Below are 17,854 nucleotides of genomic sequence, written 5' to 3'. Positions count from 1 at the left end.
AAGTTTATATATCCCGCCACACACAGCCTACATGTCATGTAATTACATTTTGGTACGCGGAAAATTTGAATGCGGATGAGGATAAAAATGTTGGAAACTTTCTCGCGCTGATCAAACTCGTTGCTCAGTATGACCCATTGTTAGCAAAACACGCACAGCACGCAGGAGAAAATCCGGGATCAGTTTCTTATTTGTCACCGGAAATCCAGAATGAATGTATCCACATACTTGCGTCGACTGTAAAGAACCAATTGTTGAGTGATATCAGGAAAAACAAGTACTACGGTATCTTACTTGACTCAACTCCTGATCTAGGACATCGGGAACAGCTTTCTCAGGTCATAAGATTTGTGGATGTGGATTTTCAAACTAAAAAGTAACTATCAAAGAATCATTTTTAGGTTATATCGAGATACATGCAAAATATACAGCAAGCCTGATTAAACGGGGGGGGGGGGGCGCCAATTTTATAGTTTGTCCCCGGGCGCAAAATATCCTAGCTACGCCTCTGGCTCGATAGCCAATAGGGAGCTGAGGGGTGGAGTGTTTGGTAGCACAAAACACCCAGGCAGGTGCTTAGTTTTGGTGGGGCTGATGGTAAAGCGTTAATACCGCAGATACGGCCACGGTCAACTCGCCATTGTGTGATGAGAACTTATGGAAAGGCGCCCTGTAAAGTGACGCCACCGCAACGTAACGGCGCAATGACGTCACGTCGCGCTGCCTCGGTGACGTCACCGCGAGAGAAGTGGCGCGCGATGGCGGACTCGGTGCTGACTGCGTGAGGGACCCGAGGAGCGCTCGATCGGCTCCGCGCTCCGCGGCGGCGATGGGGAAGAGGGGCCGTGGCGCCGAGGCGGCGGGCGGCAAACGGAGGCCCGTGTTGCAGCTCGACAACAGCATCAGGAAGGACAGGGAGGCGGCGGCGGCAGCAGCAGCCGGTGCTGCAGGTGAGCGGCGCCACGGCTTGACACGCGGCCTAGTTTAGGCCTGCGGAGGGAGGCTCGAGCAGATCTGGGAGACGCGGGGAGACGGCGAAGCGAGAGGGCGAGAGGGGAGACGCGGGGAGAGGGTGAGGGAGACGCGAGAGGGCGAGAGGGGAGACACGGGGAGAGGGAGACGCGGGGAGAGGGAGACGCGGGGAGACGGCGAAGCGAGAGGGCGTGAGGGGAGACACGGGGAGAGGGAGATGCGGGGAGACGGCGAAGCGAGAGGGCGAGAGGGGAGACACGGGGAGAGGGAGACGCGGGGAAGTCGGGAGGGGGAGGCAGGGGGGAGAAGAGGAAAACAGAGACACGAGACAGGCGGGGGAGGCAGGTTGAGTGGAGGGGAGGCACGGAAACGCGACCGGGGAAGCGCGCCGGCTCCGATCGCATCTCGGTAATTTCTGCTTGGAGGGGGGGAGGCTGAGGATGGAGTCGAGCCAGGAAACGTCGGGGGGAGACCCCGTGGCACTCTCGACTGAAACTCTGCCTCTCCCACGTTCCGCAGACTCGGCCACCGCTCTCTCTGTGGCGGAGCCCTCGGCGTCGCGTCTGGCGGGCGGCCTGGTGCTGCTGGGCGCGTACGCAGACAGCGACGACGACGATGATGAGGAGGAGGAGGACACGGGACCACAGTCTCCTCCACTCGAGCGGCCCCGGGACCTCGACAGCAAAGTGGCCGACTTCCTTGCTGTGAGAGCCGACGGCCCGGATAGCCGCCGCATGCAGAGAAAAGTGTTCATCTGTGTAACTGCGCTGTGTGAATGTACCTGAGTTTATTGGCCGTTCGTGCTGTTGATCTTGTGATGTCGGTGTGTGTCGGTGCTATGTGGCAGCACTGTGTTAATGTAGGGTGTGTGTTGGTTTGTGTGGTCTGAGGCTTGGTCGTGCGCATTGGCCGGTGGTGGTGGTTGTTTGGTGGTCGCTACTGGTTTTTGGGCACCAGAGGTCGCCAAAGGCCAAAGGCGTCCTCTGGTCTAACACCGTTTGAGACGAGGCTCAAAAGAAAGCTGTCTCTGGTGTGGACCAATCCGTTTCAAGGACAATGCATATATTATCATAGTGTTTTTTGTTTGCATTCTGACTGCAAGCATTGTGGTTAATGCAGACATGATTCCTTGTAAAAGGTTTCAGTTTGGTGTTTTAACATCTTAACACCTGTTTTGTTGACATAAAAAAGGAGAAAAACCTAATGTCACTGATAATCTTGACTTAAAGCTTTCGTGACTGCAGAAATTAATATTCTTTTGGGTCTTTCGGTAAAGTCATGTAGATTGAAAAATAATAAAAAAAAATTAAAAAAATATTTTTTTTCTTTTTCTATCTACGTGACTTTACCGAAAGAACCAAAGAATATATATGCGTTGTGTTGATCCTTGCTGTTTGTTCTGCAAGGAAATTGATGCCATTTCGGTGCCTGGCCCCACGGCTGAGGGCGATGGTGCAGCAGACGGTGAGAGCGGCCTGACCGGGGGCGCTGACGGAGACACAGTTGAGGCCTCCGCTACAGAGGGCATCTCTGGGAAGGTCGTGGGAGTTTCCGCTGAGACCGCTGGCGCCTTGGCGAGAGACAGGGCGCAGCCGGGCGGCTGGCATTACGACACGCACTACTCCACTGCTTCCAGTAAGCTCCAGCCTTCCACATCTACGATGATTGTTTCCATTGGTGGGACTGGGTAACATGAATGCAAGTTATATTTATGAAAATATTTTAATTTAGGGTTGGTAACATGGTTCAGCTAGAGCACGTTTGCCACTTTTTGCAGAGATTCGTGGTTTGAATCAGAATGGCCACCTTGGTTATTACTGGTGGCATATTAACTGTAAAATACTATGGAGGTTAAAAATCCAGTGACGTTATTCGAAAGAGAGTAGGGCATTGTGTGCCAGATTCATGGTCAAAATTTTCTTGGGAAACACATTGCAACTTTGCCCCCTATTATAACACTACTCTCTGTGAACATAGCAATCTCGTTATAGTCGTGTGCTATAATAATGACGCAAACTCTGAAGAAGGGCCGTTTACATAAGTGTTTTATATAATCTACTAGCTTTACTACCTGGCTTCGCCCAGGACTTGGATTCACCATGCCCGGCCGCCTTTGTCTCCCCAGTGGCGATGTTCACACACCATACCAGTTACTCGTTTGAGGCTGAGTCCACCTAGGGGAGGCCCAGGACCGGTTGAAATAATCTTCACCGGTGGTGGCCGTGAGTGGGAATTGTACTCAGGTCGCCATGTTCGTAGCGCAGCGCGCTAACCACTACGCCACAATGTGTTACGCTTCCACATGCGCGGGTCACGTGACAGATGTGACGTCACAGCTCACTTACCGTGCAAAAAATATATGCATTATTGAGCTCCCCCCCCCCCCCAAAAAGTGTATTTTAAAAAAATTTGCATGGTGTACAGTCTTGAAAGTACCCACATGGCAAATTTCAAGTTTTGTTGCATGTCGGGAAGTACGCTAAACATTTTGAACAGGCACACATAATCACAACTTTGCCTTTTATATATATGGAGATTTACGTATATAATGTATTTATTTTAAAGCACAATTGCCGATGTATCACAATCATGTTGTTTATCACAACATGACTGTCCTGTATGTTAAGCACTGGTGAAATACTACTGTCCTCTCAGTCTCATGGAATAATCACTCACACTCTGTAAGCCTCTTAAATTTTACATGATTGGACATTCAAATATTTAACCTGTGAGTTTGGGAATGTGATCACGCTGGTGTGGCCTGTGTGCTACTGCACTCCCGCCCAGGAATACCCAGGACGGGGGATGTGGGAGATGTGGTGGAGCTGTGAAATTCCCTGCATTGGGTTCCGTCCAACCTTCTCGAGAATTATCTGGCTGTGTGGTGTTACAAAGAGAATCTGGAAATGGAGCTCAAGTGGGGGGTGGAGTGGAGTTTATTCATAAACTCATGAGGCAACAAAATGTAAAAAAAAATATCCAGCCTCCGCCATGACTGTCGGGTTGGTAGAGCAACAATCAGTGGAGACTGGATCTGCAGATTAACCTAAGTGAACTCTTCAATCAGGCACTGCAAGTTTGGTGTCAAATCATCCAAGTAATCCTACACACGTGTCTGATTGGGTACCGAGTGAGCGTTTGGCTGAGCTGAGTGTGTTTGTGCTGTTGCAGCGGGGATAGAGATGGGCGAGTGGCAGGAGGTGTGGGATGAGAACACGGGCTGCTACTACTACTGGCACCTGCAGACCAACCAGGTGACTTGGGAACTCCCGTCAGCACTGGCGCTGCAGATACAGCACCTGCAGCATCTCAACAATGGGTGGGTGGTTCCCACACACAACTGCGTATGCACATAAACCCGCAATTTACACGAGCATTCCTCTGTGCCTGTTCAGTAAATATGTTTATATATGAATTTGAAAGGGATGATGATAGCCGGTGGATGAGAATAACTACTGAGTGGCAGCCATAGAGGAGACAACCCGGCTAAGGGGACTTCCACCACAGAGAAGGAGCTGTGAGATTGGCTCTTGTGCAGGTGCCTGCTGGCGTGTTGCATCGCTCAACCATGAGGGATGGTGACGGCTTTGAAAGGCTTTTATTCAGCAGTGACTTAATCATGGCTGATGATGTAGCCACAATGCATGATGTAGTTTACTTATATAGTGTATATGCAAATGTGCAGCCCTCTGCTTAATCCACTGGTGAAGGCCTCCCCACTCCGTGCAGGCAATGGAGGTTATTTTACCACACTTCACTACATTGGTTGGAGGGATTGTGAAGGCAGGCAGTATCAACAATGGAGCTTAGTGCAGTACAACAACGGAGCTTGCTGCACTGCCCCCTACTCAGTCAGATATTATGGACTGCCCCCTACTGACAGCATCGCCCCGCACAAGTCTACAACACCTGCCTATTGCATGGCGTTGTCCGTCCAAGTGCTGTCTTGGCAAGCTCAGTGATGCTTGGCTTCCAAGATCTGATGATTGGCTGCAGTCCGGACAATTTGGTCACAGGAAAGCAGTATCTATGTGATGAAAAAAAAAAATATATATTTGCATTGCATATTAATAAGGAGACAGTGTGAGCCTGCATTGAAATCTGAAGCCCACACACAGTGGCGTGCTTACATCCGTGAGTTTGTGCTTCGATTTACAGACATTTTCCTGGGGTGTCGGAGACGGGGACGACCGAGGGGACAGATGTGCCGGGCACTGTACACCCTGTGTCGTCCGTGGAGGAAAAGGCCCAAACCAAACCTATCACGAGCACCATCGTCAAACCCAGGGTGCGTCTGCCACGGACACAGCAGCGTGCGAGGGCTCTGCGCGTGTTTAGCAGTGGGACGTCCTCAGGGTGACAGATTGGTGCTTGTTGTTCACAGCCAGAAGGGCATGGGTTTAATACCTGACTTGGGTGCCTTTCTTCATATGTTCCTTCACATGTATACATGGGTTTTCTCTGGGATCTCCAGTTTCCTCCAATATCCCAAAGAAAATACAATGTAACTTGTAGTGGCCAACCATCCCAATGCTGATAATGTTAAATGATAATTAAATCTCTCATGCTCGAGTTTCAATAATAAATAAATGCAGCACAAATATTTTCTCGTGGCTGATGATGGTGATGGCTCTACTCCAGGTGTAATCACATCACAGAATTGCATGACAGTTTTAGTTATAATACACTTGTGCAACATGACCTTCTTCAAACTTGACATTCAACAAAATTACTGTACTGGAAAACACAGTTAACGTAAAAAATCTTTGTGTTGTCTTGCGTTCATTTCCACTGTTGTGACAGCATTTTATCTAAAAAATGCATATCTAGTCTTAATATAAACTCGGCTTTAAATTCACACCTGGTATGATTAAAGTGCTTAAATTGTCACCGCACAGTGTGGTTGATTCATTGGCAGTTAGTGCTAAATTGTACGACACAAACCTTGGCAGGCTTTTTGTTGTTGTGCGTTTGAGAGAAATGCGTGGCTAAGTTATGCGCCGCTCCGCTGGGGAAAATGTTCAACTGAGTCAACGCATAATAAAGAGATCGTGAGGTCACGGGGTCATGGCTGCGTGCGCTGCAGATTTACAAGAGCCACGGTAGTGACTCGGCAAGAATCTAGCGTCGTTAAAAAAAAGTGGAAAACGGTCAAACGGCTACACAAAAAACATCAATTTAATTGTGGTTGTGCACGTAATCGTGCTCAATTCCATCTTTGAGAATTAATATTATGGTTTGACTCATTCAACGGACGTTACTATCTGTGTTGTGCCGAGATAGTAACCGGTCATGTGGAGAGACACTGAGGTTCCTCTGAAGACAACTGGTGTGTCCGTTTGCAGGAGATCAACGAGCGCGTCTGCGCGCTAACGAGCGAGGACGAGGGGCGCTCGGTGGGTGTCGCCGAGTCACTGCTCGCGTCGCTCATCCCCGAGAGCGTGCGCCAGGCCGAGGCGCGCTGGCGCCAAACCCTTCACGGGCCTGGTTCTCCCAGCTCCCCGGCGTCCCTCTCCGCACCTCCATCCCCCGCCGTACCGTCGCACCAGCCGGGCGGCGCCGCGGAGACAGAACCGTCAGCTGGTGGCCGGAGACGAACGGCTAGCGACGCTAGCAGCGGTAGCCGCAAAAGCGCCGGCAGCAGCGGAGACGGCATGAGCGACAAGGAGGACGATGCTGACGACGGAAGGAACGATGGAGGGGACGATGAGGAGGATTCGGATCAGGAGTTGAAGCACATCCTGGAAACGAAGAGGGTGCGTGTGCGTGGCCACGCAGCAGCAGCGTGCGTTGCACTGCACTCCCGTTGTTTCCTGAGCTCTGATCTAGCTGCCCATGCAAAGATTGGGAGTATCTAAATTATGTGTAATTTAATTGTGTGATTCATTTCATTTGTATCTAAGTTACACACCTCAAATTGATTGGTAATCTTTGTCTATGCTACAGTACTCCACTACTTTCAATGTGTTTTGTTCATTGCTCATGGGTCATCATGCCCCCATGGCTCTCGTCATCGGGCCCAGGGGCTTGGCGGTAGAGTCAGCGCAAGAGGAAGGTCCCTAGTTCAATTCCTGGTTGGGGGATGACTCAGCCCCTCATCCCTCTGTCGTTCAATACAATGAGTAGCACTTTGTGGAGAAATGAACAGTAGTTGTCATTATGGTTCGACTCATCCCTGCCATAGCATTGTGGAATTTGCGCAACTAGCTAAGGCCTGTAAAATAGGAGCTTGTGTAGGAAACCATTTTGATGCGTGAGAGCCATTTACAAACACCCGGGTGCACAACCGTACATCTGGGTCAGCTGAGGTTGCCAGTAGCTCCCAACACTGTTTCTCATCCATCAACCATCAACCACATGGGGAAGGTCATGGAGTTAAACTTGAAATTCTCTAAACTAAATGGTGTCTAGATGCCACCACCACTGCTCCTCACTACCAGTGCGTATTCTCTGCCAGACTCGGCAAGTTCATTCAAATTCAGACTATTGACTTTTCATGCATTCATTCCTTCTTGCTCCAGCCCTGTGCTGGGATAGCGGTTGTCGCGAGTGACCCGGCGAGACGCTAACGAGTGTGTGGGCCGCACGCAAGCAGGCCGAGTTACGCGCTCTCGAGGACGGAGGAGGCAGCTCGCGGTCGTCCACCCCGAGACGTGACGACCCGGAGGACGTCGGCGCCAGCGCCGCCGCCACGGAGCCAAAACCCAAGTGGAAGACGTTTGTTCGGGCGGCGAGCCCTCCTCCTCCGCCGGCCCGCGCGGCCACATCGCCCGAGCGAGATGCCCACGACGCGGGGCCCGGCGAGGAGGAGGAGGAGGAAGCCGAAGCGGGGCACCTGGAGGAGGGGCCCAGCTCGGCCGCGGGGTCCGTAAAGGGGGAGAGAAGCCCTGAGGGAGTGCAGGGCGTGGACCCCGCTGGGGCCGTGGACACGGGCGACGAGGAGGAGGAGGAGGACGAGGCGGGTGATGTTGTACAAGAGGCTGAGGATGGCGTGATGGCAGGCAAGGTGGGCGCCAGGGAGGACGACGACGACGAGGAGGAGGAGAGGGAGAGCGAGACACCAGCGTCATCACACAGAGGTGTCGTGCTCGCTCCTGCTGTCGGATGCTGCCTGTGATGTCGATGACTGAGCCACGCGCTCCACTCGCGCGCTACTCGGGCTCCACTCTTGCGCCATATTCACGCCACCCTCACACTACTTTCACACCACTCTAGTTGCCAACTTGCAGGCTGGTGCTGAATTGGCTTATGCCTCACAGGAACAAGCTGTCAGTAAGGGTTCCCTCCTCTGCTAAAAACAACCGAAATGCTGTCTGACACGTTATTCCATTATGGCGGCAATATAATTACAAGTTTTGTTATTAGGCTCCCCTCACCGATATCCCCTTCTGTGCATGACCAGTGAGTGCGTGTTTTATACGTTTGAAGTGCAGTGGTTGAGTCTGACTGGCGGCATCTGTGTTGTGTGCGCTGTGTTGGTTCAGGCGTAGTGAGGAGTCACAGCAGGGCGCCTGGCCGCACGGAGGAAGCGAGGAGGAGGGGAGGGGCAGGAGGTGGAGGAGGAGGTGGAGGCAGGGTGGATCCAGAGGATGACGACGACCAGGTGAAGGTGAGACCAGCAGAGAGACGTGCAGCTTCATCACTACCTCATCACCTCGTCATCTTTAAGGATGGGTGGTTAAAGGAGTCTCATTGCACAACCAGTTATGAATGTTAATGATCACTGTTTTGTGTTTCTAAACCTCTTGTGTTTTTTAATCTGCTGATGCAAATAACAAACACAACGTTCGTTATATCTCCCAGCGGGGACATCTTGACTCTTTACAGTTTGTCATCGCTGAGCTGGCCAACGACTTGACAAGCAAGCTGGGCTTTCTGGGCATCAGCACGCGAGCTGTCTCCAACTTCCAACTATTGCTGCTCACCACACAGGTGACTCACCACATTAATTGCATCACCACAGATAAACTCACTTCACTGATAAACTCACCACCACAAGTGTCTCTCCTCTGCGTGTTCGGAAGGCACTTTGCTAGGCAGTTGCACGCAGGAGGGCTCGTGCGCTCTCGCATACCGCGTCGGTAGTCCGAGACGTACATGCGTGTGTCCGTCTGGGTGTCTGCACAGACCCGTCTGGCGGACTGGCGCGAGGGCTCCCTGGACAGCCGCTACCTGAAACGCCGCCTGCAGGAGGGGGCGGCGCAGCTCGCGCAATACGAGTGCAACGCCACCCCTAAGGGCTGGGCATGCACCTGGGACAGGTACGCACTCTCTCACGTGCGCACCGTTGACCCGTCACCGCTTCAAGAAACTATTTACCCGATCGGAACCTTGGGCCCAGAGAGCGAACGCAAAATCTCGAGATCAGACATGGAAATCCCCAAAGCCAGAGACACTCGACGGCCCGCCCTGCCGCGAGCCCGGACGGACTGAGTGTAGCGCCGCGACGAAACAAACGCGCGCCCTTTAAGCTTAAACGGCAATCCGGCGAAGATCTCGGAGCGAGTAGGACTCTGCGGGTGTCCCCCCCGACTGTGCGTGCGAGCCGAGCACGTGGTACGCACGTGGGCGTTTCCGGAGGGAGGGATTTGTGTTGTTGCACACGCTCAAGCACCCAGTTGACAGCCCAGCGACGCGGCCGGGAGGGGCCCACACGCGGGGAGCCAGGCCTGCCGCGGAGCCAGAGCCGGGACGGCGACGCCGCGTAGGCGCGAGCGCGCGTGATGTGGGATCGCTCAGGTCAGTGCCGCCGCACGAACACCTCACATTTTGTCGTGCTCAACGATTCCGACGCGCCTCTTCCGAAAGTGTTTGGATAAAACCCATGTTGTGTTCTGTGTTTTTCAGCGACAAGACCACCGCGTGCGCCTATTGATGCCTGAGTGTGTGTAATGGCGACGACTATTAATATTGCTGATATCCATGTGCAGTGAATGTACACACCCGCACCGGTGCGCGTGCGTGTGTGTACGCATACATGTGTGCTCAATACAAAATGTACACGACATTCAAGTAATGTTTTAAACTCGCAAGCACAGAGCGATAGGCTTGGTGGGGTGTAGAGGCGACTGTGTAAACCTGACCTCTGCGCCCCCGTTTGGTTGGAACGATTGCCCGGCCCGCTCCACGCAAGCGGCGCTGGCGGGGCCAGGTCCCGGCCGCCCCTTGCGCTTCTCGCGGTTGAGTTTTCAGAGTGTGCCGCCGGTGCCCCTGCTAACCGTGCCGGCACGCAGCGCAGGGACGAGGTGGCGCGCTCTGTCACCACGAGTGTTGTGTTGGACTGTGCTGCGTGCACATGGACGTGCGTGTCTGCGTGCGAGCGTGTGCGCGCCGTGCATGCTCGCGGAGGTTGTGTGCAGCGGATGGAGCTCGTGCGCGTGAGTGCGCGTGTGGCGGGTGGCGGTGCGTGTGCGCGCCTGCCCGTGCTTGTAGCGCGTGTGTGATTGCGCGCATGGTGTGTGTTCCCTCTCGCCCTCCCGCACGCAGGACCCACGCTCGCTACTACTACACCAACGAGCGGACGGGCGCGTCGCAGTGGGAGTTCCCCGATGTCACCGACGAGGGGGTGGGGGAGGAGAATGATGCGGGGCGAGGGGAGGGGCCGGTGGGAGGGGTCAGCGTGGAGACACCAGACTGGCTGACTCTGAACCGGCCCCTCATGACAGGTCAGCCTCACGCAAGGCGATGCTTCAATTTGGATTTAAAGCTTTCGTGACTGCAGGGATTCATCTTCTTGGTTCTTTCGGTAAAGTCACGTAGAAGGGAAATAATAAAATAATAAAGATAAAACATAATAAAATACAATTCTCACGACGTTTCGGCCACAACGCAAGCAGCCGTTTTGTGGCCGAAACGTCGTGAGAATTGTATTTTATTATGTTTAATTTTTATTATTTTATTATTTCCCTTCTTCGTGACTTTACCGAAAGAACCAAGAAGGCGTTGCTTGCCAATAATGCCATGGGGCAGCAGGGCGGTGCAGCAGTCTGTGCTCGATTCACAACTCGGGCACCTTTATGCTTGGAGTTTATGATATGTTTTCTCTCTGTTCTGTATGGCTTTTCTTTGGGTCCTCTCTGGTTTGGCCCCACACAATGTAGCTGGTATTGGCCAAACATCTCAATGCTGGCAATTTACCTGCAAGTATAAGATTACAAATATAGCAATATCAAGCTCTCTATAGCAAGAAATTATCAGGATCCAGGCTTTTCTGGCTATACAAGCGTCGCAATAATAATTACTGGTGTCGTAGGTGGTGTAATAGGAATGACTTCATGTGGCAATTCATCGGTTAAAATTAGTTATGTAATTCTCAAGGTGTACATCAAGTCATGCATATAAGACTCGTTTAATTACTGTTTAACCAAGTCATAAAAAATATTGGCATCGGGCTAATGGAATTTACAGGACAAATGCAGATAATTGAAACGAGAAAAACGATACAAACTGTAAGTCGAATTTCGATTTAAAGCTTTTGTGACTGCAGGGATTCATCTTCTTGGTTCTTTCGGTAAAGTCACGTAGAATGGAAATATGTTTTATTTATATTATTTTATCATTTCCATTCTACATGACTTTACCGAAAGAACCAAGAAGATGTAAGTCAAATTATTGATTTTTGAATTCAATTCTGACCTCAAACTGAGATGGTGGATTGGTGGAGGATTAATTTCACACAAACACCTCCACACACAGTTCCACTAACACACACCTCCACTCACACCTCCACTCACACATACCTATAATCACAAACTCACATCCACACACCACCCCACTGCCCCAGGAGGGCCCTAACTCCCGTGGTGATGACGCCGCCTTTCTTGCTGCACAGATGTGTTCGCGGCGCACGTGGAACAACCCAGCATGTCGGCGTCTCTGCGCGACGTGCCTCTGCTGCCTCCGCCCGCCCTGGCCCCCTCCTCCTTGGCCTCGTACTCCAAACCGCTCGCTTCTCTGGCGGCGCTCCAGTACGCCCTGCCGGCGGCCATGGTGCCCCCCTACCCGCTCGCGCACGCTCCCCCCGCGGGCCCGTGCCACCCGAGCGCACCCCCCCCCCGTGGCCGCGCCTCCCGCGGGCGCCCCCCCTCCCCCCCCTCCGCCCCCTCCGCCCCCTCCTCCCCCGGCCGAGCCCTTGCCCCCGCCGCCCCCCGAGAGCCCCCCACCCCCCCCGCCACCCCCCGAGAGCCCCCCCCCACCCCCGCCTCCGCTGGAGGATGACGACATTGAGGAAGTGGACATGCAGCTGGAGACCGGAGCCGGGGAGCCGCCCCCACCGGGCGTGGAGGAGCCGGCGCCCCCACTTCCACCCCCACTCAAGGCTGGCAAGGCCCCCCTACACACCCACGTGCTGAGTGCAGCTGTGTCCGAGGCCGACCCGGCCACGGGAAAGGTGCGTGCGTTGTGCGTGGAGGAGTGTCCGAGAGGATGTGTGTTTGTGTGTGTGGATGTGGGCGAGTAAAGAGGTGTGGAGGTGTGCACGTGAATGGACTTCCTGTGTGTGTGTATCGGCTCAGTAGTTATCTGTGTGGTCGTGCGTGAGCTGAGCGGTGGTGTAGTGGATTGCACACTGTGCTATGATTCCCCGGCTCAACTTAACGGTACCTTTGTGTGGTGTCTAAACATCAGCACTGGGGAGACAAAGGTGGCCGGGCATGGCCCGGACCGCCCCAACCTCCTTTACGCCTTGTCGGCCTTCATATGTGGTCGCGAACAGCCCTTGTCCTATCAGCCTGTGTGGGCTACACGGCTGTCTGTCTTTGTGCGTGTGACCGTGCGTGTGCACACATAAAGACTTGTGTGTGTGTGTGTGCAGGACGAGGCTGTCCGGGCGATTCGCACTGTGAAGCGGAAAGTGCCAGCGGTGATCTCGGCTCCACCGCAGATTTGCAAACCCCCCACCACGATCGGCAGCAAGGCCATGCTGTACCCCCCCTCCGGTCAGTGGTATCAACGCACTCCTTCGTCGCTCCTCCTTGCTCACTCCTAACTTAAATTTTGACTTAAAACTTTCGTGACTGCAGGAATTCATATTCTTTGATTCTTTCGATAAAATCACGTAGATAGAAAAATTATAATAATTAAATGTGAAAATATATACAAATAAATAAATAAAGCACTCATTAAGACTGTAGCCTGGTTTTTAATCGGAGTGAGTGTACTGGCAGTCTATAAGGTAGACTGTAGCCTGGTTCTTAACCTCGGTGAGCATACTGGCAGTCTATAATGTAGATTGTAGCCTGGTTATTAAGCTTGGTGAGTGTACTGGCAGTCTATAATGTAGACTGTGGCCTGGTTCTTAACCTGAGTGAGCGTACTGGCAGTATATAATGTAGACTTATTCTTGGTTCTTTCAGAAATAAAATTAAAAGAAAAAACCACGACGTTTCGATGGCAACACAAGCGGTCGTCATCAGGAAAAGGGGGGTTAGCCTCTAAAGGCAAACTGTTTATAAAGGTTTAGAGATGCGCGTAGCCTAAGTGAGTCAGCAGCATGGGCGGGGCAGCTGATGTTAACTTGCTCCTTCTCACTTGCTCCTCCTCATTTGCTCCTCACTCGCTCCTCCCACCGATCTTGTCTTATGTTTGTATGTTTGCACCAGCAGTAGTGGGCCCAAGTGACCCATTGGTTGCCATGGTACCAGGAGCATGGGGTCCAGGGGAGCCCCTGTCCAGCATCGTGACGACCATCCAGCCACCCTCTATCACAATGCCGACGCACTCCGCTCTGCCCAGCGGTCCCACCCTCGCCACCAATGCAGTGGCGGACAAAGCCAAGAAAACTAAGAAGGTGTGAGTGGGGGGCCTGTGTGTGTCGGTACCCCCACATGCCGGGCTGGATTTAGTCAATGATTGTCGGCTGGAGTGGGCACGTGACTACCAACCACAGCCATGCAAATGTGTCCTTTGATGTTTCATGTGGAGCGACAAATATGGGAGGAGGCAAATTGTCTGCTTATTTAGAGGTGATTTCCAGTCGCACTGAAGAAATATTGCACACGTTACACGCACACGCCACGGTCTCACATGTCGTCGAGTCCCCGGCCCTGCATGTGCTGCCTTATGCTGATGAAACCACAAGCGATGGTGAACGAGACCATCATTTCACTCCACTTGAGAACCAAAGTTCATCTATGTTAAATGTGCGTGCGTGTGCAGCTGAAGAAGGTGTCCGGGAAGGTGAAGGGGAAGATGCCACCGCTGGTGCAGAAGTGGAAGAGCATCCAGCGCGAGCTGGAGGAGGAAGAACGCGGCAGCTCCAGCGACGACGGGGAGCCGCAGGACCCCACCACGCGCATCATCAACTGGCGCCACGAGCAGATGCTCACGTACGTCCAGACATCACAAGCTCATCCTGCCCAGCTGCTCAATCATCCAACTCGCTCACCTCGCTCACCTCACTCACTCGCCCTGCCCACTCACCCTGCCCACCCGCCCTGCTCACTCACCCTGCCCCCTCACCCTGCCCACCCGCCCTGCCCCCTCACCCTGCCCCCTCACCCTGCCCCCTCATCCTGCCCACTCACCCTGCCCACTCACCCTGCCCACTCGCCCTGCCCCCTTACCCTGCCCACTCACCCTGCCCCCTCACCCTGCCCCCACACCCTGCCCCCGCGGCACCACCACGCTGCAGTTCACCTCGCTTCTCTTGCTGTTTCTGCCCTTGCACTGCTCCACTTTATAATTCCCCGCATCGTCTTTATTCCCCAAGCTCTTATAATAAATAACCTTGCTCAATTCAAGAAAGGGATTCACACTGATCTATAATATCTTTGATCGTGCTGTTGGTTGCTGGCTGCATAGCATTTTGCACCTTTGGGCCTGTGCTCGGCAACCGTGTATAAAAAACAAACACCCCCCCGCATCACGTCCCACACCTGCCCACACACCACGTCCATCTTTCACCACCGCTAACCAGAGTCGTCGATGTGTTACGCACACAGGGGCAAATCGGAGAGGAATGCCAACTTTGAGGCGCTGCCTGAGGACTGGCGCGAGCGGCTCAAGCGCCGGAAGATGAACCCGCGCTAGCCACCGGCTTGGGGGGGTGATTGGGCGCCGCGGGGACAGAGGAAATGGCACAACCCGGTGGGGGGGGGGGGGGACAACCTTGCGAAACTTGAATCTGGTTTATTCATTTTTACGACCGTGTGCCGACACTGGTGGGTTTAGGTGGGGGGGGGGGTTAACGAACCGTCGTGGGTCTGGGCAGCGAGCCGGACGCTATGCGATTGGAGTTGACCTATGGGGCAATAGGGCAATGAGGCTTCGTGTCACCCTGTGGCGATGGCATGTGGGTCATGGGACTCGTGCACATTTGTTTTACGAGACCAAGTTTTGCGCTGGGTAAATATTTCTCGTATTCCTTAGATGTCTGTCAGACCTCCGTGTAAGAGCCAAAACATGTTTTTGTTTGACCGTTGTATGTTTTTAAATAAAGACAATTGCATTGACTTGTAAGCGTGGTGCAGGCTCATAGTTGTATACAGTGCACTGGATTCATCACAACACATCAACTGGACAGTCACTTGGGATGCAGCAACTCGTGTGCAAGGGTCCCTGCATGTTAATGAACACGTATCAAACACGGAACATGCGCACATGCTTTTTAAATCTTTGACTTGTACAGTTTGAATTCATACAATGAACATCACACTCTGCCCTAACACACAAATATAAACATTTGAGGTATCCACATTCTTGATAACATTCACATTTCAGCTTCATTTAGATGTGGCTGCGTGGGTGATGTTATCTCTGTGGTGGCGGGATGTTAACTACCTCACCTGGTGTGCAGGGGGCCATAGGTTCAATCCCGACCCTGACGCCGCCTGCTGCTGCTGTATATTTGGGGTTTGCATGTTTTCCCCGTAGTCGCGTCGATTTTTCTCCTGGACCTCCAGTTTTCCCTCCAGTTTTCCCCTCCATTTAGAAACATTCGTTTAGTGTATTTGGCTGAAATACGTTCCCACATGATGATCCACTTCGTTTAGGTATAAGTTGTGGCCAGGTAACTTGTGAAAAAGAGCTATATAACTTAGTGTGCCTTACCTGGTAAAATATAAAGTTAAGTAAGGTGCGTACCCACATGTTACATTACCACTGGTTTGCCTTATGGACTTTGGAGGGGGAACTTGAGACAACTGGTGACAAAGTCATGCACGCAATCATCCAAATAAAGTTTAAATGTGAAAATTATGAATAGTAATAACTGGACTTGCAGACGTTGAGTTGAAATAATGACGTAAACGTGCCTGCGATATTTAATCTGTCAACACTTTGGCGTTTAAAACAATCTGCGCATCTTGCGGCCTGGCTTGTGATGATAGAAACACCATCCAGACCATCGGCTGTACAGCAGTGAGCAGCTGTAAACTGGGGGAGTTTGGGGGTCACGATGTGAAACCATATGGTCGTGAACCACCAAGTCTGTCTCTGAGACTGGATCTGTGCGAGTCTGCGGCTTAAGGTGTAAGGCCTATAGGATTTTGAGTTCATATATCGGTTGATGTGAGCCTGTGGGTGTCTGAGTTTATGGGTCTCTATGGCTCTGGATCTCTGTGAGCTTTCACAGCAATGATACGAAACTTGAGATATTTGTTCATAACAGTGGCCTTAAAATAAAAAAAAATAAGTGACATTTCGGACACTGGCCCTTAATAACATAAATACTCGCACACGACAGAACAGTGGATGGCTGTAAACTGACAATATAACGGAGTCACCGAAGCAAATCCACGGCACATCAACTGAAGCTCTTTCCTGACTAAGCTTATTCTGGACATTGACGTGTAAGCTGCTGCTGATCGAGGCGCGTGTCGCTGTGTTAGCCAGAGGCACCTCGCTGTGTTTATTATCGAGAGGGGTCTGGTTGAATGCATACCTGGCGTGCCATTACGAAACCCATCCGGCAGGTATGCGCTCAGGAATGCAGGCGAACACCTGCGGGTCTGGGCGTGCTTGCCTTGCAGTCATGCGTCCGACCCATGAGAGATGAAACACGCTAGGGATGTTTACGTCCTGGCCCACTACGCACCGAGTTGTTGACATCTCGGTGGTGAGTGTTCTGATGAATCCCGTCGTGATCATCTGTGCAATATGGAGTCGATTTAGTGGAGGGTGGAGGAAGGCGTCTGACCGAATCTCCACGTGGCGGTCTCCGTGGTTCTGTTGAACGATGGGGAGCGGCTACCCGAGTTGGATTCCCTCTCATGGGTAACATCCGTGACTAATATCTGAACTGGTTATTGTCCTCCTCTAGGTCGACCCAGGGTTAAATGAGTACCTGGTGTGGGTTGGTTAACCATAAGCATTGGAAAGACCAAGGCAGCAGGGCGTGGTGCTGGACACACAACCCCTTGTGTGCCATGCCGTCCTTAGTAGATGCTCGCTAACAGCACTTATTCCAACAATGTGTTCAAGGCTATATGGGGGGTGGTGTGCGTTAAAATGTGTGGTTGTGTTGTAGTTTGACTGACGCACTAGTTGGTTGTGGTGTGTGTGATGTATGCGTAGGAGTGTGTTCGTGTATGGTTGTGTTGATGTGTATCTATCGTGTATTTCGCCCCTGAAAAAACAACCGAGTGTTCATCGGCTGCGAAACAGATCAGTCTCTGGAGGCGGCTTGTGAAGGACTGTGCCGGGCAGTTGAAGAGTGGCCCTCCGGTAACGCAGGGTGGAGGGGCGATACAACAAACAGTCTGGGACGGTGGTGAGGACTGGTGGTGCCCTCTTCCAGTCGGTCGTCAATCCAAAACCCAAAGTGCGCCTGGCTGTCACGTGGTGAAGCGCTTGGTTCACTTTGAACCCAAACTATGGACCGTCGTCTTTGCTCCTTCAACGTTAGAACCGAAAAACGACACGAAGCTTCTGAAGCCCTTTCGTC

The 17,854-nt window shown here is 52.4% G+C and overlaps 1 protein-coding gene across 1 annotated transcript; it reads left to right on the top strand.

Moving 5' to 3' along the window:
• The first annotated feature begins 736 nt into the window (after window positions 1–736).
• FNBP4 (formin binding protein 4) lies at window positions 737–15,429 on the top strand. Its single transcript, XM_078863827.1, is given in 17 exon segments — window positions 737–950; window positions 1,492–1,676; window positions 2,379–2,607; window positions 4,144–4,291; window positions 5,131–5,260; window positions 6,318–6,728; window positions 7,568–8,051; window positions 8,457–8,581; window positions 8,776–8,904; window positions 9,100–9,233; window positions 10,459–10,637; window positions 11,804–12,021; window positions 12,023–12,361; window positions 12,785–12,908; window positions 13,575–13,759; window positions 14,128–14,297; window positions 14,913–15,429. Coding segments are annotated over 17 exon segments (3,399 nt in total). The 5' UTR covers window positions 737–829; the 3' UTR covers window positions 15,001–15,429.
• The last annotated feature ends 2,425 nt before the right edge of the window (window positions 15,430–17,854 follow it).

Source organism: Lampetra fluviatilis, chromosome 16, assembly GCF_964198595.1.
Source record: "Lampetra fluviatilis chromosome 16, kcLamFluv1.1, whole genome shotgun sequence".
In the NCBI taxonomy this organism is placed as follows: Eukaryota; Metazoa; Chordata; class Hyperoartia; order Petromyzontiformes; family Petromyzontidae; genus Lampetra; species Lampetra fluviatilis.
Note: the sequence above shows the minus strand (reverse complement) of the source record. Positions and strands in the feature narration are given on the sequence as shown.